Source organism: Oryza sativa, chromosome 1 (assembly GCF_034140825.1).
Source record: "Oryza sativa Japonica Group chromosome 1, ASM3414082v1".
Taxonomy (NCBI): Eukaryota; Viridiplantae; Streptophyta; class Magnoliopsida; order Poales; family Poaceae; genus Oryza; species Oryza sativa.
This window is the reverse complement of record NC_089035.1, coordinates 6,170,855-6,197,019: the sequence shown is the minus strand read 5'-3', so window position 1 is coordinate 6,197,019 and position 26,165 is coordinate 6,170,855. Positions and strand designations below refer to the sequence as shown.

Genomic DNA, 26,165 nt, shown 5'->3' with positions numbered 1-26,165 from the left:
AACCTAACACTCAAAATGAGTGTAGTTTAAATAAATATAAAGACACCAATAATGAAGAGGAAACAAATCAAAAACTACCAACCCAATATAAGTAGTACACAATTATTTAATTCTATTTGTGAATCTTCATCTGAAATTGGCAAACAGTACTCAAGATAAGGTCATTGAGTATGCGTATTGCATTCATAAAACCCATGGCACCCTCCACATCAACAAAGTTACTCTTTCAATTGCTAAAGAGGTATCCCTCCACTCCTCAAATACCACACAAATAGTCGTGAATTTTTTTTAAAAAAATATCCATAAAAATCATTACAATGTGCACCTGTGGATTCGAACCTGATCCAGACACACTAGAGGATCAGCCGCTTGTGGATATGGTTCACAAGATATCGGCAGCCGTCATGGAAGGGGAAGCTCATGGCCTAGGCTGGCAGGCCGGCTAGTTTTCGTGCAATCCGTTCTTTCTTCTATCCCGGTGCACCCATCCATGACGATTGGATTGTCTTGTCTCCTGAGGTGATCGACAAGAGACGGCGTGAATTCCTTTGGAATGGTTCAGATCATACCGAGTCCATGGCAGCCATTGCCTTGTCGCCTGGCCCAAAGTTTTCCACCCCAAGGACTTCGGGGGTTTGGGCGGGCGTCACGGACCTCCAAGTTTATATGGGCTGGGTGCTGTGGATTCGATGGCTGTGGTTGCAACGGACGAACGATCCTGCCTAGAGGCCGATTTGAAGGCAGTCCATCTCCACAAAGCAGCAGAAATAATATAGCAGTGGCACAATGAAAGCGAAGTGAAAGCACGATTCACACGTTCCTATTTACTCGTAGCCATCAGAGTAGTATCACTCACAAACAAGCTAATTCTGTCAAGGGTCAACATGTACCACAACACTGTTCCCCTCCCCCCTCATTCCCGCCGCAGGTTGCTCCCTCCCATCACCACAAACATGCATAAAACCCCAGAAAAAGACACCCAACCTATTAATTTATCCCTTATCCCACACTCGATCGATCTCCCCCCGCCCAAACGTCTGCATGCATGCGCGCCATGGGCGCCAATGACGGCCACCTCGACGCCACCAGCAACAACAGGGGCGGCCTGCACGAGCAGACCACCACCGGCTGCCTCCCCGTCGACCAGTCCTGCTTCGCGCTCTCCCGGCTGTCGTACCGCCGCAGCAGCAGCAGCAACCCGCGCGCGTGCTGCTCCACCACCTCCTACCTCGAGGTCCTCGCCATCTCCTTGGCCTCGCTGCTCGTCATCGTGCTCGTGCTCTGCGCCATACGGTGCTACCGCATGCGGCGCGCGGTGAACCGGGTCACGGTGGCAGCCGCGTCGGCGGCGGCGGCGGCGGCGGCGGCCGGGAACGTCACCAACAAGAAGCGGCCGGCGCCGGGCCTCGGCGAGGACGCCATCGCCGCGCTGCCCAAGTTCGAGTACCGCGGCACGGGCGACGAGTGCGACCGGTGGGAGTGCTCGATATGCCTCTGCGCGGTGGCCGACGGCGAGGTGGCCAGGCAGCTGCCCAGGTGCATGCACCTCTTCCACCGGGGCTGCGTCGACATGTGGCTCGTCGCGCACACCACCTGCCCCGTGTGCCGGGCGGAGGTGGTGGTCAACAAACCGCCGGACGAGGACGACGGCAGGTGCGCGGAGACGCCGGAGGATGAGGCCGCGCCGCCGGCGTCGGCGCTGGAGCCGGCGAGATTGGAGAATGGCGAGAGGGACTTGGAGGCGCAATAGCAGCGTGACAGAGTACATGACCGCGCGTTTGCGTTTTCATTCTCAATCTTTTCCTTTTCCTTTGGGTAGACATGTGTAGTTTTTGCGCCCCATTACGGAGGTGATCATTTTTTTAACACCGTTTGATTTTACGCAAGCGGTCATTAGAAAATAAGAAAATGATAGATTGATTCTCATTAGAATTTGCATGTAAAAAAGAAGAAGAAACATAGTGTATAATTTGAAGTCTTGAACGAATCAATGATGAAATGTAATTGCTCCGTTCGGCATCAGCTGCTGTGGATGCATTTAGCTACGCAGCACAACCGGTTTGAAAAAATGTGTGTTGGCTTTCCTGTACCAATTGGCAGCCATCGCTTCTGATTTCTGAACATTCCCATTGTTTGTATGTCAGGGACTTGATGAAAGTAGGCTGTAGGCCCCGTTATTTTCTGATGTTCGGGCTAATAGCACTCCTTTGAATTATTGTGGGTACATTTTTCAAACCACTAAATGTTTTAGATAATGTAAAACATTTTCATTATTTAAAAATATACAAGTTTTTTAAAAATATATAATAAATGTATTTTTCAAATAAATATAATTATATTAAAAACTTGATTAATTTTGCTCTTAATAATCCACCTTGTTTCGTGTGCGGTTAGTAAGCTCAGCTTATCATCTAAAATGAAATGGGGCCTTAAGCTTACGTGCTTACGGCCCAAAGCCGAGAAAAGCCTGGCCCTCAGATCGATTGTAGCCCAAAATGAAGTGGTTTAGCCCCTACTTTTTCGAAGACTAATTTGGCACCGATCGATTCGAATGTTGTACATGTATAGATCTTCAAAATTCAAATGGTACAGGAAATTTCAAGCATACAAGTAATACCTATACTAATATTAAACTTTCCTCTTATTTTTGTTAATAAAGATATTCCAGCTACGGTTATATGCCAAAAATGACTTTTCTTTTGCGGAATTAATTGCGGGGAATAAGATGTATTACTAACTAACTTCACTGTATATGAACCCCAGTTTGTTGCTCCAAGCTTACCAGTTCCCAGTAGTCCGAAATCAAAATAAACCAAACCAGCTGGAAAAAGATTCCTGTCATGTGTCCAATTAAGGCTTTGTTCATCGTGATGATTGAGGAGACACCCTCTTTATCTTATCAGCTTGTGATATGTAATAGTACTAACCTTGGCTTATGGGGCCCAGTTCTCTAATGGAGTAGGCGAGTAGCAGTAATGGACCATTTAGCCGAATGCCAACGCCGAACTACAACACGTATCGTTGTGCTTTGGGCTAATCAGGGTTCCTGAACCTGATTTTTCTTTTTTCATTTCCCCCTCACCCTGGCAAAGGCCCACGCAGCGCTAACCAATGTACTAGTACGCTGGCACGACCCATACTGAAGTAGTACTACCACTAGGATTGTACACACTGTCATGTCCTGTGCACTCTTCATGCGACCATTACTCGCCCGTTGTCCGATAGCGCGGCGCCACCGTACTCCCCCCTCAATCCAACCGTCGTCGCGCCGCACACCGGCCACCCACCCTCCTCGCGCCGTCGCACGCTGGCGCGCGCGCGCCCACTATGTAGCATTGCGCGTGACGGCAGCAATGGCTTGACTTCCCAACCTCGCGAACGGCCCAACACTTGCACGTCAACGTTGCCATGCCTTGCCGTTGCTTAACGCCAGAACTCAAGTAGTAGTAGTATTTTATTGGACCTATTTTAGTCGGCGTGGCCGCGTGGTTGCCTCGAAGATAGAGTCCGAAACCGCTGCGGCGGCGCCGCCCGATCTGCGAGCCAAGTATCAAAAAAAACAGCAGCGCGCGCCCGCCCAATTCGTGTGCGGCGACCGTTGATATTTCTCGTCTCTCATCTCACCACCGGTAGGCGCGCTCCAAGAATCTCCCAGTAGCTCACTGCCTCTCTCGGTTTCTCGGTTCTCTCTCCCCCCCAGCTGCAGACACCACGGTGGCGTGCCGGGGCGAGACGTGTTTGTCGTAATGGCGACGGTGGGCGCCGTGGACGGCGTTGAAGTTGTGAGCGCACTGATCGGCCAGTACTACGACGGGCTGGCGCTGGAGCTCGTGGTGTTCTCCCTCGCCATCGTCGTCCTGCGGTACGCCGCGGTGCTCTACGCGAACCACCTGGTCGACAGCCTGAGCGAGCTCCAGGCGGCGGTCGGCGCCGGGATCGGCGGCTCGTCGTCGGGAGGCGGCCTCGACTCCGCCGCCATTGCGCGGCTGCCCTGCTTCGTGCTCCCTCCCCGCCGCGGAGGTAGTGCGGCGGCGGCGGCGGCGGAGTGCGCGGTGTGCCTGGGCGCCGTGGAGGAAGGGGAGACGGTGCGCGCGCTCCCCTGCTGCCCGCACGCCTTCCACGCCCGCTGCGTCGACGCCTGGCTGCGCCTGCGGCCGACGTGCCCCCTGTGCCGCGCCGACGTGCCGGTGCCGGCGAGGCCGACAGCTCCACGACGCAGGCACGTGCCTCGTGGCACAGTGGAGTGACGTTTGCTCGCAAATTGATCCCACGCGAATTCACGCGAGAGCGGGTGAGAAATCTCACCTCGACGATCTCTATTGTTCATTCTAATTCTAGTTCGATTTTTCTTTCTCTTTCTCATTCGTAGTACGTACAGAAAGCGTTTTCTCGCTGGTGTAATTTTATCGGTCAACAGAAAGAGAGTCGCAACTCATTCAGCCATTGTTTGTTAATTTCATTTCATTTATCTTGGACTGTTGGGCCTGTTCCGTTAAAAAAATAGAACTAGTTGTGTTTTACACTCAAGGCCCAAAAGGCTCTAACAAACAAGCCCATATGTGACTACTAGTCTATTTCTTGAGGGAATAAGTTCATCTAAGGTCCCTTAATTTTACACCGAATCCAATTTTCGTCCGTAAACCCCAAAACCAGATACAAACGGTCCTGAACTGTTAAAACCGGGGTAAACGAGATCCCTCGGTGGTTTGGAAGGTGGTTTTGACTGACGTGACGCCTACGTGGATGAATTGACTAGGTCTCTGTTTCATGTGGCATTGACATGGCGCTGACGCGACGTAGACGTGGCAATTATATCTCATAAAAATAATAAAATCCGTGGGCCCACATGTCATCCTCACACCCCCTTTCTTCCCTCTCCCTTTTCTTCATCTTCTTCCTGTAGGCGAGCGAGGCTGCGAGGCGGCGACCTCGGCAACCTCACCGCCGCCGCCGCCTCAGCTACCAGGCTCCTCCCTCGCCGGACCACCGCCTCCATCCTCCTCCCCCTGCGCTGCCTCTGCGCCGACGCAGCAGCCAGCACGAGGCGGCAGAGCTCGTTGCGACGGCGCTCCGCACGGAATTCCGGCCGCCGCTCGTGGCTCGTGGCGAAGAGGCGGAGCACGGCGTCGGGAGGGGAGAGCACGGCGTAGGCGGCGAGAAGGCGGGTCGCCGCGAAGGCGTCGTCGGCGAGGCGGCCGGAGACGAGCATGGCGGCGTGGACGACGGCGAGCTCACGCGGGGTCGTGCAACGGTCGGCCAGGAGGGACAGGTTCGGCCGGCGCCGGACGCCGCTGCGGGGGAGGCGGGCGTTGACGACTCCGCTCGCCCGCCGCCGCGCCCCTCTGCTCCATGTCCCGGAGCTGCCGCTGTCCCCGCGCCTCACTCCCCCCGGGGCACGCGCGTATAGGAAAGGGGAAGAGGAACGAAGGAGCTAAAGCCGTGGCGAGCCACGAGCTCGTGTTGTCTAGTCGCTTCACCAAAGCCGGCGTCGTCGCTTCCCCATCACCGACGGCCTCCCAGAGCCGAGAGCGGAGGGCGACGCCGAGGTGGAGGACAACGCCGGAGGGGACACCAGAACCCGATTGTTCTGCACCACGACCAAAATCATGCAGCAACCAAGCAAGAGAAACAAATTAATCAGCATATGGTGAACATTTGAAAAAAATAAAATAAAATTCATGTCGCGGGTGCACTGCACCAGAGCGTACACCATCGTGCGCGGTAGCGTTCAGCAGCACCGCGACGTGCTCCCGGAACCTGCCGGCGACGAAGGCGTCCACCACATTGGTGTTGTTCAGCGGCTACTCCGGCTTGTTGCCGTACCCGGAGACGAAGTCCACGTCGGAGAACAGGAGCTGGAAGCGGCCTGTTCGTCCTGTTCATGGCGGCGTCGAACACGTCCCTGATGTAGCCGGCGCAGAGGAAGAAAAGAGAGGGGAGAGGAAGAAGGGAGAAGTGAGGATGACATGTGGGGGGCCTACGTGGGCCCCACCATTTTGTAGTTATTTTTTTTGTGTGTAGCTGACATGTGGGCCCACCGTTTTTTATTTTTTCCAAGATATAATTGCCACGTCAGCGCCACGTGGGATGAAGACCTAGTCAAACCAGCCACGTAGGCGTCACGTCAGCCAAAACCGCCTTCCAAACCACCGAGAGACATTGTTTGCACCGGTTTTGACAGTTTAGGACAAGTTGTATCTGGTTTTGAGGTTAAAGGATGAAAATCGGATTCGGTGTAAAATTAAGGGACGTTAGATGAACTTATTCCCTTCCTGAGCAATAGGCTCACTGTACCCACTACTACCCAGGGCCATTTCAACTTGTGCCGTCAACATTCAGCGGCAGCATGTCATGCCATGCCACGCCATGCCACTTTGATAGGGCATAAACCGGGCCAGCTTGTGCGCAAATCCTCCAACGAATCCCGGCGGTACCTTCGTCACATTCACAACGGCGGAACCAGAAACTGAGGGCGGAAAGGTAGGGTGGGACGTGAGTGCACGATCCATTGCTTCTCTTTGAGAAAAAGAAGCGATTTTGACCGACAAAAGGTAAACATTTTGGGGACATGTTCAGAAGAGGGGAGGGTCTTAACCCTCACCTTTCGTGTCGAATCATTGCAGCTTGAAGAAGATAGTGAGATCTTTTCCTACTACTGTAGTAGTACATGGGCTTACCGGCCTCTGTTTGGCTAATTTTGCTGGAAGAGAATTTAGTACAGATCTTATCTTCCTGTGGGCAGAGATGCTAGTGCAGCATCTGAATCTACGAGAACCAAGCATAGCGCATATTGCAATAGTGTCCGGAGTCGCTAAATTCTCCTTGTGAGGACCTTCAGGTCATCAGGTCATTTCCATTCTTTTTTCCGTGTTTGTGGTTAAACTGCGTGCTAGTTTATTCTCTTCTTTTTCTAGTAACAGAGGCATCTTGCTGAATTGATTAGAACCACAGGAATCCTGAACTCAACAAATACAGTACATGTACACCCGACATCAGCATGCTTACCATACTAACGTCTGAAAAGGACACTAGTAAACGCGTGATACTGATGCGTTCATCACTGTACCATTCTTAATCACTTAAAAGCAGAAGCAGGAAATGCATCATGGACCTGTCATGAACCCAAAGAAAGAATAACCATCCGAACGCTAGCCGTCAGTTTTGCTCGTCTGCATTCCATAACCTGTCAATTGTCAAGTCTGCGTGAGCTCCTTGGCCTCTTGCCCGTGTCGATGAAAACTCAAAGACTACCTGGGTGCACTTTTCCGAACCCTTTTGACACACGGATGATTAAGTGTCGTCAGTGGTGCCATTCCAGGGCAATCAGGTGCTGCACCTAACAGCCAGCCTCTGAATCAATCACTGTCCATTTTGCAGTCACCAGCTGACACATGACCATCAAGAATTTGACGCTTCGGCAGTACTGGAAACAGGGTGAAAAATGCTACACTGCAATACTGCTCTACTATTTCGATGTTGAGATTAGTGCTCCTTTTTGTTAACACGATTGAGAATTTTAGTACTTCAAATCGACTTGTGATTCCTAAATCGATCTCGCGATGGCCGCTCGCTAATTCTGTGTGCTAAAAAGGCTAAAAAGCCCAAAAGGCGTACGTGAGACCACACTGGAATATTGATTTGCAGCCGAGCAGCCTCCACTACTGGGTTAGTGATGCAATCAATGAACCTTTCTTATCATGAAACAAATAATGCAGCTTGTTAAATTATGACCACTAAAGTGCTAATTTTCTACTTCCTCCGTTTTACAATATCAGACTTTATAGTATTATCCATATTCATATATATGCTAATATGATTAATGTTAGAAAGTCTCAAACCGAGGAAGCAACGAGGAACGCCAAACTTATCGACAGCTTCTTGACGGCATCACGAGTTCACAACGGCTTGTTGACACGGAGATCATATTATTCATGCTGGCGTGCATAAACGTGCAAACCTCGCTGATCAGCGCTAGTTAACAAAAAGGACAAAGCTATGGAAAAGTATTAGTGGTGTAATGGTAAAGTCATGGGTGTATTAGTAAGGTTAGGGATTAAATTATCGTTATTCTCTGTTTATTTAAACGTTATTTAAAGAGTGTATTTACATACAGTTGTGTGAGTGTACTATGCGTGCGTACGTGTCTTATGCGCAATAGAGAAAATGACCAAGCAAAGCATCATGAGTCATGACAAGCCGCTAACCCAAGCAAAGGATATTCAGTGATAAAAAAAAAACAAAGTAATTCAAGGTTAGCCAAGTGCGCATCAAGAAGCCAAAGGGGTTGAACACCAAACGCCACGTCAACTCAACTACTGGCATAAAGTTTCCTTCCGTTCAATTTTAGCACCTCACATTTATCTTAAAACAAATTTATTTTCAAATATAGTTATTGCATTGAGAGTTTATGAAAGTAGAAAATAATTATATTGGTAATAAATAAAGTGAGAAATAGTTGTATTTGGATTTGATAAAGTAGGAGTATTTAGTTTTCTTTATATATATAGAGTATATTGGTATGTGTGGGATAAATGAGAAATGAATTTATTTTGAGACGAAGGAAATACATATATAAATTTGCTGAGTTTTTAGATTAAAATTATACAATAATGTTTACGTGCATGGACTACTTCGAGAGTATACGAAGGCTCTCTTTAAAGAACTTAATTTTGAGAAACAATTGGTTGGTAATTAGTTTTTAGAAGTTTAAGAATCTGAGATATTGAGAAATCCAACTCCTAACTTTTAGTTCATTTTCTAGATTCTATAACTATAATTTTTCAAAATATGAATTGAAAGCTATACCTTTTAGGAAAACTTTTGATTCTAAGGGCCTGTTTGGTTCGCGAAAAGAAAATTCGGGTTTCACATTGAATGTTTGACCAGGTGTCGGAAGAGATTTTCGGACACAAATGAAAAAACTAATTTCATAACTCGCCGAAAATCGCGAGACAAATCTTTTTAGCCTAATTAATCCGTCATTAGTACAAGTGGGTTACTGTAGCATTTATAGCTAATCATGAACTAATTAGGCTCAAAAGATTCATCTCGCGTTTTTCCCTCTAACTGTGCAATTAGTTTTTTTTAATTAATATTTAATGCTCCATACATGTGTCCAAAGATTTGATGTGATATTTTTGATAAAATTTTTTAGGGACTAAACCAGACCTAAGAGAAGTTATCAAAAGCTGTCAAACATGCTCATATTAACCGTCAACAAGTTAAACCCTTCTGTCACGCCCCGAACTAGTACCGACCGGAACTAGCTCGTGACGCTCCAAATTAACCTGTTGATCGATACCAGTCCCAGGAAACAGTGCTGGTATCACAGGGAGACAGAATATCACAGCAACAGCGGTCTCTTCATTATAGAGTAGGGATACAGTCATGTTGGGCTACGGACAGATCCCGAGCTCACAACTGCATTACAAAAGGGAAACGGAAGCAGGACTTGGACCAAACAACACAGGCGCGACTTGGGAACTAGGCCGAAACCCTAAAACTCATCGTAGCCGGCTTGCTCCTGAAAGAACTCCTCATCAGCAGGATCCGCTTCATCTTCTTCAGCAACTGGGGGGGGGGGAATTATTTATATAGAGCAAGGGTAAGTACGGGAGTACTCAGCAAGCCAAGGGAAAATAGATGTTTAATGCAGGCTTCAAGGAAAGGCTGTTGTTTTTGCAGTTGATTTTATTTGAACTCTTTTTCTAAAAACAACTAAGTGAGTGCTTCTCAAACGACACGGTTGAGACGGTGCGTCTCGTCCGGTCGGAGTATGTGCAATGTATCAGTCTTTAAAATTTAAAACAAGGTTGGCACCCGGCCAACAGCTTTTCAAACGGCCACCCGGGCCAACAACTTTCAAACGGCCACCCGGGCCTAGCTGATCCCATCAGCTGCAGATTTTTCAAACAGCGAACCCCTTTCCACAACAGCAATTTCACAACCAGTAGTCAAACAAAACTACGCTAGGAATCACCTCACATCCGCCCATGACCGTGGGCACGGCTGTTCGAACAGTTTGTTAACCTCTGCAGAGGGGGTACACTTTACCCACACGACATTACTAACCCGGATCACCCAGCCCGTGGGGATCAGCCACGTCGGGAGACCTCCAAGCTTTCATGACAAGGCATTTCCAAAGCCGACACAGGTTTACCATATGCCGACGAGAGGGGTCCCAGACCAACAACAGGTTAGGTCCCAGACCATACTGTGCCAGGAAGCCCAGGGGTCCTCCCCGACACCACCCCGGCGAATCCACATGTCTCTCGGCATCAAGGCTCCCCTGATAAGCTAGTTACTCAGCCAGGGGTGTCCCATTCCACCCATGTGGTCGTACTTGTCTTATGTTCGGATGAAATTCCAAGGAAACGGTCCTTAAGTGCAAGAGCGGGAAAACCGTACACCCGGTACGTTCCCCGGTCCGCGGTTTTAGAAAATCCATTTAGTTCGCAAGCACCGACCCAGGTGTCGGGTTTTCCAAGTCTTTTGTAAAACTCAAGTTTTACCCAAGAAGTTGCTCAGATTTTAAATTTGAAGGCGCCCTTCGGTACTCGCACAGATTGCACGATTTCAGAGGCGCAACTGGGAGGTTACAAGGGAACATGGTATAACAATTAACAAAGGAAGGATCAAATGCAACAAACTAGGTAGATCCGCCAATCTGCCTTACAGACGGGACAACAGATTAAGTGCGATCCTATCAATGCATAATATTTTGCAAGCAACATAATTAAATTTCAAATATAGGCTCAAGATGTTCAAAGGTGGCTTGCCTTGCTCGAGGTCTGGAGCTTGATCCTCGAAATCCTCGCGTTGCGGGTCTTTGGGCTCCGAAACTACATGCGAAACGGGACAACTCAACAAACGGCGAAAATGAAGCCCTAATAATGACCTCTAAGCGTGCCATTAGATAGATCTCGAGATTTGAGGAATTTTGGAAGTTGAACGGAGTCAAACGGATCTACGGTTGGGAAGATATTGAATTTCTAAGATTATTGGATTTTTGGTCTAAAGGAAAAGGATTTAATTAAATCCTTTTTGGAAAAGAAAAAGAAAATAAAAGGAAAAGAGGGAGGGATTATAGACTTCTCCTCGGGCGGCTAGGGCGCGGCCCAAGGGAAAAAGGAGCGGACCGGCCGAGCTAAATGGGCCGGCCGACCCAAGGCGGCCCAAGTGCGCGCGCGCGGGAGGGGAGGAGAGAGAGGGCCGGTGGACCGGGCTCACCGTGCGCGGTCCCGGGTGGGACCCGCTTGTCAGCGGCTCGGCTCACCGTGCGGAGGGAGCACGCGGCGCACGCGCGCGGGCGGGGGAGGGACGCGGTGCACGCGCGCGGTCTGCGGAGGAACGGATGCGGCAGGCCCACGCGCAGCCTCACGGCTCGCGGTGGAACGCGCGCATGGGAGGGGCTGACCGGGGTCGGCCCGTCCCGACCTCGGCTGAGCTGGCGCCGACGTGGCGCCTACGTGGCTGCCACGCGGGCCGGCGGGAGGTAGACGACGACGCCGGCCGGAACGGACGGCGGGCAACAGCGGCGAGCGGCGGAGCGAACCACGGCGATACCGGCGAAAGCGAGCACACCGGGTGGTTGCACGAGACGAGGGGAGACGAGCCAATGGCTCGGATTCGCCGGAGGAAGCTTGACGGCGGCGAATCACGGCGGCGGCAACCGGCGGGGAGGGAAGAGGGAAACGGCGACGAGGTCACGAGGGGCCGATTCCCGGCGGTGAGAGCATCTACGCGGCCACGGGAATCCGATGCTAGCGTCGGATTGGGTGGAGCTACGCCGAGCGAGGCTGGCGACGAGCGGGTGCTACGGAGCTCGAGCGGCGACGGCGGCGAGCACACGGCGGGCGACGGCAACGGTCGGGGCGGCGCCGGCTAGCTACGGGGAGGCTACTCGTGCTACCACCGAAAACTAAGGGGGGAGATGGAGCGAGGAGAAAGAACGGAGGGAGGCATCACCGAGGTGAGGAGGGGCGCTGTGACGAGAGGCCGACGGCTCGGGAGTAATCTCTCCGGCCTCAGGCCGGGGAAGAGGAAGAAGAGGGCGCGCCCGGAGTCCCCTTCCGCGTCCTAGTGCGCACCGGCTCCTCCGGCACACACGCGACGACGAACGGTGACGGCGAACAGGGGCGACAGTGGCGGCGAGAGACGAAAACGAGGGAGATTGGAGGGGGAGGGCTTGGGTTTAAATGGGCGGCAATGTCGGTTTGGGAGAGGGGAACCGACATTGGACAGTCAAGGCGCGAGCTGGCGCTCGGCGCTTGCGGCCAAAACGGCGACAGGGCGGAGGGAGGATGACGCCGGCGGGAAGGGGAAAAGAAAAAGAGGGAGAGAAAAGGGGGCTTGCCCCCATGCTTCTTTGGGGAAAAGAATGAGGGGAGCGGGAGCGACGCGGCAGAGGGAGAGGGGCTCTGCCTCCGCCCCTTGGAGGCTAGCGCGCGGAGTGGCGGGGCCGAGGCGATGACGACGGCGATGACGGCGGGCGGTGTGGAGCGGAGCGGCGACACGAGCGACAGGCGCGGCAGGCGCTGACGACGGCGGCGACCAGGCGGTCGGCCACCACGGCACGCGCGCGCGAGAAGCAACGGGCGGCGACCGCGCGGGCGCGCGCACGCGAACACGGCGCGCGGGAAGCGGCAGCGAGGGAGCGGAGAGGGAGGACTCGGCTCGGCGCGGGCGGCTCACGCGCGCGGGCAGAGCGGAGGGGGAGGGAGCGCTCGGCGCGGCTCTCGCGCACGCGCGCGCGGCGCGCGGGCGGAGCGGAGGGGGAGGGGGGGAAAGAGAGAGAGAGAGAGAGCGGACGCCGGGAGGGAGGGGGAGATGGGCCGAGAGGGATTCGGCCCATCGACCCCGGGGGAGGCAAAATAGACTTTTGCGGAGGGATTTGATTTGGAAGGATTTGGATTCGGAATTGGACTCGACGATAGATCGGGGATTGAGATCCGGGATGGCACGGACACTAGACAACAAGCAAGGAAACAAATTTCGCAATTAGGGTTTTTTAAGAGATAATTTTCCCGCTATGCGCCACGACGGAACGGGCGCTACACCTTCGAGGCTAGCCTGTTTGAAAAGATATTTTTTATGGTGCTTGTTAAGAATACTACACACGTGACGTAGTAAACCAATGGAAAATAATAGGGGCAATTATAAAATTTTCACTGGTTTATTCAATTTTATAAGGATGTCACTCGAATGATAATTCTACTGACATTTTATAATTTTGTTTCCAGTGACAGTCTTGTAATAATGATTTAAACCAGTGGTAAATTTATGATTGTCCCAAAGTAATGTTATCTTTAAGATTTTTATTTTTGTACTCTTTGTTAAAAATATAAAACGAGTTGAAGTGATCGAAACGATGGAAAAAGCTATGTATCTACTTTGCTCGGAATTCATCTTTCCACTATAAACTACAAAATTGGTTATTTTTCACAATATTTGTTAGATAAATGTTTTTTGATAGCACAAGCTAAATAATGTAGGTAACTTTCATGGGTGTGGACCTAAATAAGTAGCATTTGAATCAAACAAAATTTACTCAATAAGGTATAAATAGAAAATCGACCTCATTTCAAACTAAACCACTACAAAAAAAATTAACTGCAGAATTATAAGTCACGGCCCCAAACAAGCAGGGCTCCGACTGCAAGATCGACTGCGGAGCACACATGCTACAGGCACAGCCCCCATTCTCTCGATTTGCCTTAGAGCACAATAGCAGATTATTAGCCAGCTATAAATATATTTTAGAAAGATAAAGATGATAGAGAAGAGCATCGGGCTATATATCTGTAGCTAGCTGCAGTACGGATTCCAAACGCAATGTGTATATGACAGGTGAGACCAGATATTAATATTATAGTAAGCAACTATTGTATTAATTGGTTATTAAATATTGGTTATAGATGATTTATAGCAGCTAGTTGACTCTACTATTGGACTTGCTCTGATAGAAAATTGCAATCTTCCCACAGGCCAGGGCAGCGCGCAAGCAGCCAGCCACACCGAGACGGCGTCGCATAAATATCTCGCGCGCGCTCACTTGCTCACGGCCCCGCCGACCTCACGTCACCTTTTGTTGCGAGTTGCGCACCGTGCAGCTGAAGCTGCCACCACCAGCTAGCACTGACCCGCCTCCTCCTTTATATATTGCCCCGGCGCCCCCCTTTGCCCCAGCAAACGCGAACCAAAACACAAAGCAAACGTCCATCTCCGCAGCTTGCTCCGGCCGCCAATTACAAGCGCCCCACACCCAGCTGCTTCGCCTTCACGTCCACTTCACCGGAGTTGCCATTTCCAATCCCAAACCAAAGGACTTCATTGGATTGCGAGGGGAGTGGAGTTGCTGTGCTGCTGCTGCCGCTGCCGTCTTCGACGGTGAGAAGCCAAGAAAGAGGCGGACCATGAACACGCCCAACTCGTGGCTGTTCGCAGACAACTCCAAGTACAGCACGCGGGCGCGGCTGCTGTTCATGGGGCTCTCCTTCTCCATCGGCATCCTCTCCTTCCTCGTCTACCTCGCCATCTGGTACACCTGCACCCGCCGCCGCCGGAGCCGTCAGCTCCGCGGCGGCGGCTCGGCGTCCGCGGATCAGGAGGCGCCCGAGGCGAACAGCCACGGCATGAGCGCCGCCGCGATCGCCGCGCTCCCGACGTTCGGGTACGAGGCCTCGGCGGCGGCGGCGGCGGCGCTGGATTGCGCCGTGTGCCTCGGGCAGGTGGACGCCGGCGAGAAGGTGCGGCAGCTGCCCAAGTGCGGGCACCTGTTCCACGCCGAGTGCGTCGACGCCTGGCTGCGCGCGCACTCCACGTGCCCCATGTGCCGCGCCGCCGTCGAAGGCCCCGCCACGGCCGCCATCGCCAAGAAGGCCAGCTCCGGCGGCGGCGCCACCGACACGCCCCCCGTCGTGGCACCAGCCCCACCGGCGGCGGCAGAGGCACTGCCACTGCCACCTGTCTAGCTTGCTGCCTACCAGTCGCCGCCGTACGTGCCTCCGGATGGACCGCCGCGCCCGCCTCGGGAAGCGTCAGCGCATGATTGAGGAAGTAGCTAAAGCTACATGCTACAGTGACGAGACTAGAGTGAAACCTAGCTAGGATCGACGTCGTAGATCGAGAGGCAGCCTAATCAACCAAGATTTTATTCGTTCGTGCTCAAGTAGCTTTGTACGTAGTACGTGTACATACCGTTTTCCTTATTATAGTGATGGGTACTACTATATGACCGAAAATTTCCGTCTCTTCCCACACAACCACCTTGCTGATGAGTAGTGCTGATGAAAACGTCGCAGGCACCAGCAATCGTGTGCTCGCGCGCAACGGCGCGAGCGTCCTGACACCTTTTTGTCCCGTGGCGGCTACTTCCGCGGTCGCGAACGAACGTTTCCGTTGCACGGTTCCGCCTCCCCCAGCGACCAGCTAGCGTCAGCCGTCAGCTATACCTCTCGGTCTCCGGGCGCCAATTCGCTTCGCGGAGCCGATCAACTCGGCATTGATTCCGATGGTGCGTGCCAGTGCAAGCGATCGAAAACCGCGTCCGCCGCAGCCTCCCCCGATCCTTTCCTTCACCGCCCCGAGAGGCAAAGCGAAAACGGATTCGATCGGCTAGAAACGTTGGTGGAGTAGTCGTCTTCCGTGGGAAAAAAAAAAGAAAAAGGAAAAATTCTGTACGTACAAATATTTTTTACAAAATACTTACAAACTCTGATGTGACAAGCCGTGAGTAAATCTAAATTTCTTATAATTTTTATTAGTTAAATCAAAACGGTTGAGAAATATGTGTTAGTAAAAGTTTTGTAATAAAATTATAGTACGTCTATCAGTGTTAAAAAAAGAAGATGTGTCCACCGCTCCGAGAGATCAATTTTTACTGCCTGCGAGTGCGGTTCGGGTGCTGGTAGGCGAGTTTTATGAGCGGTTGGGAACCTGGAAGAAACATAGGGGGTCGTCTCTCTTCTCTCTCTCGCTGACCCCATTTGCGGCTTTCGCAAAAGTGGCGGAGCCTTTCCTTGTCCTTTCTATCTCTGATCTCTCCACCTCCATCGGTTTCGTTTTGTTTCCTCGCCCGTGGCTTTAGCATCTCCAGCTAGCTTGCCTCTGCATGTTGCGTATTGCTCTCTCTGTGCGCTGTGTAGTTATGATCTCTGCCGGTTTATCTCCAGCTGTGGTCACTCGCCTCCTCCTCATCTCATCATCAATTGGTTCACTAGTTGGGTGCGTAAAACACGTACTACTAGTACTTCACGCTCGATGGATGGGAAGACTAGTGGGTACGGTGTACGTAGTTTGTGCCAATTAACGAGTAGGTTGGAGTTAGCACACGATTCAATGAGCCACACACACCGTACCGACTCGTTCGATCGCCTCTTTTCTCATGCTTTATATGGTGCGAACATACCACGATGCTGCACGCACCTTTGCACTCGTCGTTGCACATGCGAGACGCATCTGAATCTGACCGAACCAACCAGAGCCGCCTGTACTGTCTCCTGCAATTCGTTAATTTGGTCCGCCAGGAAGGATGAGCGCGAGAACGCAATAACTGCAAGCGGTGACGACATGGGGGCTAAAGCTTTAGCTTACGGTTGCGGCGGGCGGCCGGAAAGGCGGAAACCTGTGTGTGGCTCCCGACCGTCGAATGGTTTGGGCGGCAACGGCTGCGTGCCCGCGTGAGCTAAGCTAAGCAGCCGGCCGCGGCCACGAGCTGAGCGCGCGGACAACTGGAACCGAGCTGGTGTGTGGCCTGTGGCCTGGTTGATGATGCGAGACGAGACGATGAGCTAAAGGTCGTAGCTAGAGCTGCGTGCGTGTGTGCGTGCTTGCTTTGCTTCTGTTGGACAAAAAGGAGGGGGGAATTCAATGCCTCGATATACTACTCCTCTCCTTGGCTTGTTCGGTTTCTCTAGGTTAATTGGAGGGAGTGCATTGATCGTCTGATCAATCTCGGCAGCTGGCCAGCCTACGCAACATTGCAGGCAATGCGTGTTGGGTGTTAGCGCGGGGACCTGGCCTAGCTACTGCTACCGTGGCCTTTCTGTTTGGGCCTTGAGGTGCAAAGGGGTGGAGATGGCAAAGCAGTCTCGCTTTGCAACTTGGGCCAGAGGCGGTATGGCCACGGATTCGTATCATCTGTAGTCTGTGCAGCTAGTTCCGAGTTCCGACAGTCCATGCCGTCAATGCGCCAGGACAAAATTTGGCATGGAGAAAGAAAAAACGGGGAAAGAAGAAAATCGAAAAAGAATGGAAATCACAACCAATTGATTTGGTTCACCAAGTAGCATGCAATAGGTCCTCTTTTCCGGAAGTTGGTTCTGGTTCATAACCAAATAGCGCACGTGCAGGTGTGCACGAAGCGCATTACTGTCCTTCATGGTCTAAACTTAAAACTAGTGAGATGCGCGGTTATGCGTTGAGTGAGTACTCGCGTTGCTGCAGAGATTTTTATGAAATAAAATAAGAAATTTTATTGTCCTTAAAAAAGTATATGAAGATACCAAATTTGATTTACACTAGAAAAATATGATAACTCCCGGTATTTTTTAAGAATGGTAAAATTACCCATAAAATAAACAATTAAGAAAATGCTAGTAGACGAGAATGAAAGAAAATAGTAAATCAAATCTTCTTGATGCCTATATAGCGCAATTCAACGGAAGGATGAGCTCAGCTGCATCAAAACTAATCTGGAAGCAATGGGCACCCTCCAAATGCAAACACTGTGCCTGGCTATTGCTACAAAATAGAATTTGGACAGCGGATTGGCTACAGATCAGGCAATGGCCAAACAACTATTTCTGTCAACTGTGCTACAGGAATCTAGAAACAACTCAACATCTCTTCAAGGATTGCCCTTTTATGCGATATATTTGGGAGAGGGTCCTAGGTAGGCTGAACTGCAATAAAATTGACTAGACACATGATGAAAATGTGCCACTGCTGGACTGGTGGATCAGAAGGACATCTCGAGGTGGAAAAGACAGAGCCAAAGAAAAAACAATCAGTCGACATACTGGTAGCATGGAAAATATGGTGTGAGCGGAACAGACGAGTATTTCAAAATCAGGATAAATCCGCAGCTGCTAGACAAGATACAGGATAAAATCAAGCTATGAAAGATATGTGGAGCAACAAATATCGCGAGATTATCCGCCTAGGATGTTTTCATTGTTTAGTAGCTTCTTCTTTCCTCTCTCTTTCTCTCTTTCACCCGTTTTGCGATCTTGTAAATACTTTTTTTTCTCCCCTACTTAATATATATAACACCAGCTTTGCTGGCTTCGTTTTTTTTTTAAAAAAAATCTTCTTGATGATGTGGCCTGACACATTTTTCTTATAGGAGTAATTGCAGATGCTGAATTGTAGTAATTAACTGTATAGAATCTACATAGAGGATGCACGTACTTCCATTTTTTTTTGCAGGACAGATGAAATTTTGTTAAGAGCTTGGAGAGAGTTACAAGAAATTTTTACAGCAAACATATTGCATACGGACTTGTGTTTATATTATTCGACATAGTTTTCAAGCGTGTGAAAAAGCATGTACTCTCATGTACTCATATATCATATATGTAGGTACCAACATTAGTAGTGTACTATGCATAACGCGTATTGAGTGTGACTGTGACTAATTGTAGTTCATCGAAAAAAACAAATAAACATCTGTAAATCGTTCTGTATTTTTCACTATTCGTTAGCTTCCTTTACATCGGCCTAAACATTAAAAAAATATTGTAGCGTGGAATGCCCCAAGAGTACTATTATATATTCTTTAGTAGTTAGGACCATAATATTAAGGTAACATGTGATTTATGTCGCTTTTCGTGAAAGTATTCGCTTGGAATATTTGTTGATGTCACAAGACCCTTTGAACTAAAACCCCTCTATTATTGCACCTCACAGACTTTCCATCGAATATGACTTCGAGTGTTAATTTGAGTTCTCGAATTATGCTGAAATGCTCAGAGTCCTCTTAAGTGTCTTTGAATATCTTAACCCTCAAAGCCTCCTTGATTCTCTAGCATTCTACAACATCTTTGGACCACGGTTCTCTGAAGCGTCTTCGAACCTTGCTTGTATGATGAAGATGGCTCCATATCCTGCATGTTAGAAATAGGAACATGGCCTTGGATCCTTGGGAGGATGGCCGGGGTCTTGCTCTTACGTACAAAACCCTCTCTTTTATTTTTACATATATAAATAGTGAGAAAAAAAACATATATTCGTGGGAGCGGTCACAATTATTCACTTAGAATATTCGTTTATGTCACAAGACCCTAGCTTGAAACTAAACCCCCTATTATTGCACATCACAGACTCCCCTTCAAATATGTCCTAGAGTGTTCGATCGAGTTCTCTAATCATCCTCAAATTTACTCATTGTTTATACATGCCTAAAGCTCTGTTTTTTTCTAATTTACTCAACCCCAGATTACTGGATCTGGAACCACATTCACTCTGATTAATTAACCTCCGAAATGCAGTGTCTAAAGTCTAGCTAAACCCATCTACATTTGTCGTGTCACCACATTTGTCGTGTCGTACTAGCTGTTGGGATGATCCCATATTTAGCTTGTATCGTACAATGCCATCATGATTATGCATGGAGATGATTTTCTAGGATCTTGGAAACAACACAATACTTTATGTTGGAATTAATGAATGGGCCTTAGCCCACTCGAAGATTAATTCTTTGGAAAATCACAAAAGCCCACCTTATGGGATGGCATGCATGTGGAGTTTAGTACCACCTTGCTTATTCTAGGAGAGGGGGACCTCCTTAAAAGGGAGGATGCCCTCCTAGCCACTTGAAGCATGTGTGATGGAGAGAAGAGGGGAAACACACGCGCGCGCTGGCTCGCCTCGCCTGGCCGGGCAGGCGGCGCGCGTGCACGACGTACGCGTCGAATGGTCCGAAAAATTGGCTCCTCACCCTTGCGCAGATGCAGCCTCCTTTTGCAGTTTTGTTTTGCTGCAAATTCGGATTCGTTTTTGTTTTGGAAACGTTCCGAAAAATCCGGTGCGTGCAAACGGCGTGGAGTCCGGATAAGTTACGCGCGACTTATCCGGTTCGGTTACGCGCAGTAGAGATCGTGCGGACGCCCTGATCAAGCGACCCTTCTCTATATAAACCGACTTGCCGTCTTCACGCAACACTTGCGAAATCAATCTAGGGTTTGTCTCCTACTCTGTACTGCGCCGTCGCTCGTAGACTACTCCATCCCGCTCGCCGGCGTGCACCGGCGATCGGGAGAGCAGGTCTCCGGAACCTCTGCCTTCGACGTTCTGCACCGGGAGAAGGCGGCAATAAGGTTTTTGGGAAGCGCTTCGCGCGACTGCTCCCTGTTCGTTCGCGACGGCTCGCCTTCCTCTTCGCTCGCGTGTTTCGTGCCTTCGTAGACACCTGCGAAAAGTTTCGACCAAGCAACTGGTCTTTCCGTCACCTCGGTACGTGTTCAATATGTTGCGCATATTTGATCTGTTCATGTTGTACTGTGTAGTTTACATGTATAGATCTAATGATGCGTTCATGCTAGTTTTCATCTGTAATGTCATGATTTATTTATGGAATAGATTAAATCATTATATGTCTATAATCTCAACAATCCAAAAACCTTATTATAGGCACTGTGATTTTACTATGGCTGGTTTTGCCGATGCACTGAGGCCGGATAAATTCACCGGTGTGCATTTTAAGAGATGGCAGATCAGGGTCACTCTGTGGCTGACAGCTATAAAATGCTTCTGGGTGAGTACTGGCAAACCTGAAGGAGTTCTTACTGCTGAACAGCAGAAGCAATTCTAGGAAGCCACTACTCTCTTTGTGGGATGCATTCTTAGCGTTCTTGGCGATCGTCTGGTCGAGGTGTATATGCATATGACCGACGCTAAGGAGTTGTGGGATGCACTAAATACTAAATTCGGTGCTACTGATGGTAGCAATGATCTGTATATCATGGAGCAGTTTCATGACTACAAAATGGCTGACAACCGTTCTGTAGTCGAACAGGCTCATGAGATACAAACCATGGCTAAGGAACTCGAACTCCTTAAGTGTGTCTTACCCGATAAATTTGTGGCCGGGTGCATTATTGCAAAACTACCTCCATCTTGGAGGAGTTTCGGTACTGCACTCAAACACAAGAGACAGGAATACTCCGTTGAGGGGTTGATTGCGTCTCTTGATGTTGAGGAGAAAGCTCGGGAAAAAGATGCCGCGTCTAAGGGCGATGGTGGGCAGTCCAGTGCTAATGTTGTGCACAAGGCCCAGAACAAGAGCAAGGGGAAATACAAAGCTCAGCAGACCACCAACTTCAAGAAGCAGAAGAAGAACAACAACAATCCTAATCAGGATGAGAGGACTTGCTTTGTGTGTGGCCAAGTTGGTCATCTGGCTAGGAAGTGTCCACAGCGCAAGGGGATGAAGGCACCTGCAGGGCAGACTTCTAAGTCTGCTAATGTGACCATTGGCAACACTGGAGATGGAAGCGGGTATGGTAATTTACCTACTGTTTTTTCAGTTAATCAATCTACTAATTGGTGGGTTGATACTGGGGCCAATGTACATGTTTGTGCTGACATCTCATTGTTTTCTTCTTATCAGGTCGCACGGGGTTCCACCGTCCTAATGGGGAATGGGTCACATGCTTCTGTTCATGGTGTTGGCACGGTAGATCTGAAGTTTACTTCGGGAAAGATCGTGCAACTGAAGAACGTGCAGCATGTCCCTTCTATCGACAGGAATCTTGTTAGTGGCTCCCGTCTGACTAGAGACGGATTTAAGTTGGTTTTTGAGTCTAATAAAGTAGTCGTGTCTAAACATGGATATTTTATTGGTAAAGGTTATGAGTGTGGAGGCCTGTTCCGCTTTTCCCTTTCTGATTTCTGCAATAAGTCTGTGAACCATATTTGTGGCAGTGTGGATGATGAGGCTAATGTTTGGCATTCACGTTTATGTCATATTAATTTTGGCTTGATGTCTCGGCTTTCCAGCATGTGTTTAATTCCTAAGTTTTCCATTGTCAAAGGTTCTAAGTGCCATAGTTGTGTGCAATCGAAGCAACCTCGCAAGCCTCACAAGGCTGCCGAGGAGAGAAACTTGGCACCACTAGAACTCCTACATTCAGATCTTTGTGAAATGAATGGGGTGTTGACGAAGGGTGGAAAACGATATTTCATGACATTGATTGATGATGCTACTAGATTTTGCTATGTGTACTTGTTGAAAACGAAAGACGAGGCTCTAGACTATTTTAAAATTTATAAGGCAGAAGTTGAAAATCAACTTGACAGAAAGATAAAAAGGCTTAGGTCTGATCGTGGTGGAGAGTTTTTCTCGAACGAGTTTGACTTATTCTGTGAGGAACATGGCATCATACATGAGAGGACGCCTCCCTATTCTCCCGAGTCTAATGGGATTGCTGAAAGGAAGAACCGCACACTGACTGACTTGGTGAATGCCATGTTGGACACCGCGGGACTGCCTAAGGCATGGTGGGTGTAAACCTGTGGGGTGCAAGTGGGTGTTCAAGAAGAAGCTTAGGCCTGACGGTACTATTGAAAAGTACAAGGCTCGGCTTGTTGCTAAGGGCTATACTCAGAAAGAAGGCGAAGATTTCTTTGACACTTACTCACCTGTTGCTAGATTGACCACAATTCGTGTGCTACTTTCCCTAGCAGCCTCACATGGTCTTCTCGTTCATCAAATGGACGTTAAGACAGCTTTTCTTAATGGAGAGCTGGATGAGGAGATCTATATGGATCAACCTGATGGGTTTGTAGTTGAAGGTCAAGAAGGCAAAGTGTGCAAATTGTTGAAGTCTTTGTATGGTCTGAAACAAGCTCCTAAGCAATGGCATGAGAAATTTGACAAAACATTGACATCTGCAGGCTTTGCAGTCAATGAGGCAGATAAATGTGTGTACTATCGCCATGGTGGGGGTGAGGGAGTTATTTTGTGCTTGTATGTTGACGACATACTGATATTTGGGACAAACCTTGAGGTGATAAATGAGGTTAAATCATTCTTGTCTCAAAATTTTGATATGAAAGATTTGGGAGTAGCTGATGTTATCTTAAACATTAAGCTAATTAGAGGTGAGAATGAGATTACACTCTTGCAGTCCCATTATGTGGAGAAGATCTTGAATCGCTTTGGCTACATTGATAGTAAGCCTTCTCCAACACCTTATGATCCTAGCTTGTTGCTTCGCAAGAACAAGAGAATTGCTAGGAATCATCTGGAATACTCCCAAATCATTGGCTCGTTGATGTACCTGGCTAGTGCAACTAGGCCTGATATCTCCTTTGCTGTGAGCAAGTTGAGCCGATTTACCTCTAATCCGGGAGATGATCACTGGCGTGCGCTTGAGCGAGTAATGCGCTATCTGAAAGGTACTGTGGAATTGGGGCTTCACTATACTGGGTATCTTGCGGTACTGGAGGGTTATAGTGATTCTAACTGGATCTCTGATGTGGATGAGATCAAAGCCACTAGTGGATATGTTTTCACACTGGGTGGTGGTGCTGTTTCATGGAGGTTTTGCAAACAGACAATTTTGACGAGGTCAACCATGGAAGCAGAGCTAACGGCACTGGATACTGCTACTGTTGAGGCAGAAAGGCTGCGTGATCTATTAATGGATCTGCCTGTTGTTGAAAAACCGGTGCCGGCTATCCTTATGAACTGTGACAATCAAACGGTAATTGTCAAAGTGAATAGTTCTAAGGATAATATGAAATCGTCTAGACATGTGAAAAGACGATTGAAGTCTGTTAGGAAATTAAGAAACTCCGGAGTTATAACGTTGGATTACATCCAAACAGCGAGAAACCTGGCAGATCCCTTCACGAAGGGACTATCACGAAATGTGATAGACAATGCATCGAAGGAGATGGGTTTGAGACCCATGTGAGTTATACTATGGTGGTAACCCAGTCTATGTGATCGGAGATCCCGTGAATTAGATCCTGGGAAGAACAAACCATTAATAAACTAGAGGAGAGTACCAATATATATACCCTCTCCAAGTGAAGATGCATATACTCTCGTGAGCTGCAAGGCAGGTTGGCTATGCCTTAATGAGTTCTGTTGGCTTTAATTAGCAAATATATTGTCCTGCAGAGCATTCTTGAAAGAACTCACCTTTGTGAGCTTGACTGTTGGTCGCAGTCTATGAAGATTTTGGGTGAATCTTCTAGGAAGCTTACTAAAGACCTAGGAGTATGACTTATACGCTCCACCCGAGGGGTAGTCTACAGACGGTCTAGTACCAGATAAGACTTTGAGTGAAACTTGCTTGCACAAGACTTGCAATTCAAGGCGTAGTCCATTGTTCAAGTTGTGAGTAAGTGTAGCTTGGAGTTCTAGGTGGATGTTCAACCTTAATTGGTCTCCATCGAACCGCTGGTATATAAACAGTACATTGGAAAAGGCAAATCTCAGTGGGATTTTGAGATTTGGTGGGGGATTGTTGGAATTAATGAATGGGCCTTAGCCCACTCGAAGATTAATTCTTTGGAAAATCACAAAAGCCCACCTCATGGGATGGCATGCATGTGGAGTTTAGTACCACATTGCTTATTCTAGGAGAGGGGGACCTCCTTAAAAGGGAGGATGCCCTCCTAGCCACTTGAAGCATGTGTGGTGGAGAGAAGAGGGGAAACACACGCGCGCGCTCGCTCGCCTCGCCTCGCCGGGCCGGGCCGGCGGCGCGCGTGCACGACGTACGCGTCGAATGGTCCGAAAAATTGGCTCCTCACCCTTGCGCAGATGCAGCCTCCTTTTGCAGTTTTGTTTTGCTGCAAATTCGGATTCGTTTTTGTTTTGGAAACGTTCCGAAAAATCCGGTGCGTGCAAACGGCGTGGAGTCCGGATAAGTTACGCGCGACTTATCCGGTTCGGTTACGCGCAGTAGAGATCGTGCGGGCGCCCTGATCAAGCGACCCTTCTCTATATAAACCGACTTGCCGTCTTCACGCAACACTTGCGAAATCAATCTAGGGTTTGTCTCCTACTCTGTACTGCGCCGTCGCTAGTAGACTACTCCATCCCGCTCGCCGGCGTGCACCGGCGATCGGGAGAGCAGGTCTCCGGAACCTCTGCCTTCGACGTTCTGCACCGGGAGAAGGCGGCAATAAAGTTTTTGGAAGCGCTTCGCGCGACTGCTCCCTGTTCGTTCGCGACGGCTCGCCTTCCTCTTCGCTCGCGTGTTTCGTGCCTTCGTAGACACCTGCGAAAAGTTTCGACCAAGCAACTGGTCTTTCCGTCACCTCGGTACGTGTTCAATATGTTGCGCATATTTGATCTGTTCATGTTGTACTGTGTAGTTTACATGTATAGATCTAATGATGCGTTCATGCTAGTTTTTATCTGTAATGTCATGATTTATTTATGGAATAGATTAAATCATTATATGTCTATAATCTCAACACTTTAACGGACAGTAGGATTGAGATCCTATATATATATTCAATCATTCATAAATCCTACGCAAGCGAGAGGTTATTTAGTTTTTGCTGTCTCTTGTAGTAGGATCATAGGACGGCAGTACAGTGGTAATAATAAACACTCTTCTAGCGCCCATACGCATCCTACGTATGCATACACACATGGCACATAGAAGTCCATATCAGTTATTTTTCTGAGGCTGGGCACAGCAAAAGGTTCAGAAAAGAAAACCAACAATAAGGCAGCTTTTTTTTAATTGTTTTGCTTTTATTCTACGGCCTTGCATGTCAAACACATTCCTTCAGCGTGGCCTGTACCATGCCACCGTGAGCAGTTGAGCACTTTATAGCTGGCGGGGGCACTGGCACATCACTCTCATGCGTGCACAACCATGCTTCCATCCATATTTTACGGTGTTTGGAACTGAGCTGTTTAAAATTAAAAATTAATATTTTTCAAGCACAGTAATAAAAGAAAGAGACTTGGAGGGAGAGACGTCCCTCCAAATATATTTTTAAGAAGAAATAATAAGCATGTTGGGATTGAACACAGACCTCAGGGTTGAAATCATATACTCCTTGCCACTACACTAAAGTGCATCTCTTTCAAGCGCAGTAGAATATCTCGTCTCTCCGACCTACCTTTTTTTTCATAAATATTTAATGTATTTATGAAACAATTTGATTATCACTACTTAGAAAAAACAATT

The 26,165-nt window shown here is 48.9% G+C and overlaps 3 protein-coding genes across 3 annotated transcripts; all 3 read left to right on the top strand.

The window, feature by feature from the left end:
• Positions 1–1,000: 1,000 nt before the first annotated feature.
• Positions 1,001–2,110, top strand: LOC107278670 (RING-H2 finger protein ATL8). The gene has a single exon (XM_015793706.3). It carries the CDS (start codon positions 1,046–1,048, stop codon positions 1,748–1,750), a length of 705 nt encoding a protein of 234 aa, XP_015649192.1. The 5' UTR covers positions 1,001–1,045; the 3' UTR covers positions 1,751–2,110.
• Positions 2,111–3,631: 1,521 nt separating this feature from the next.
• Positions 3,632–4,459, top strand: LOC4325571 (RING-H2 finger protein ATL39). Its single transcript, XM_015793610.3, has one exon. The coding sequence runs from the start codon at positions 3,747–3,749 to the stop codon at positions 4,245–4,247; it is 501 nt and encodes a 166-aa protein (XP_015649096.1). The 5' UTR covers positions 3,632–3,746; the 3' UTR covers positions 4,248–4,459.
• Positions 4,460–14,185: 9,726 nt separating this feature from the next.
• LOC4325570 (RING-H2 finger protein ATL39) lies at positions 14,186–15,242 on the top strand. Its single transcript, XM_015793503.3, has one exon. The coding sequence runs from the start codon at positions 14,415–14,417 to the stop codon at positions 14,970–14,972; it is 558 nt and encodes a 185-aa protein (XP_015648989.1). The 5' UTR covers positions 14,186–14,414; the 3' UTR covers positions 14,973–15,242.
• Positions 15,243–26,165: the final 10,923 nt, after the last annotated feature.

What these genes read in the sequence shown, in the direction of transcription:
- LOC107278670 (XM_015793706.3), top strand. Translation starts at nt 1,046, where the DNA reads ATGCGCGCCATGGGCGCCAATGACGGCCACCTCGACGCCACCAGCAAC.
- LOC4325571 (XM_015793610.3), top strand. Translation starts at nt 3,747, where the DNA reads ATGGCGACGGTGGGCGCCGTGGACGGCGTTGAAGTTGTGAGCGCACTG.
- LOC4325570 (XM_015793503.3), top strand. Translation starts at nt 14,415, where the DNA reads ATGAACACGCCCAACTCGTGGCTGTTCGCAGACAACTCCAAGTACAGC.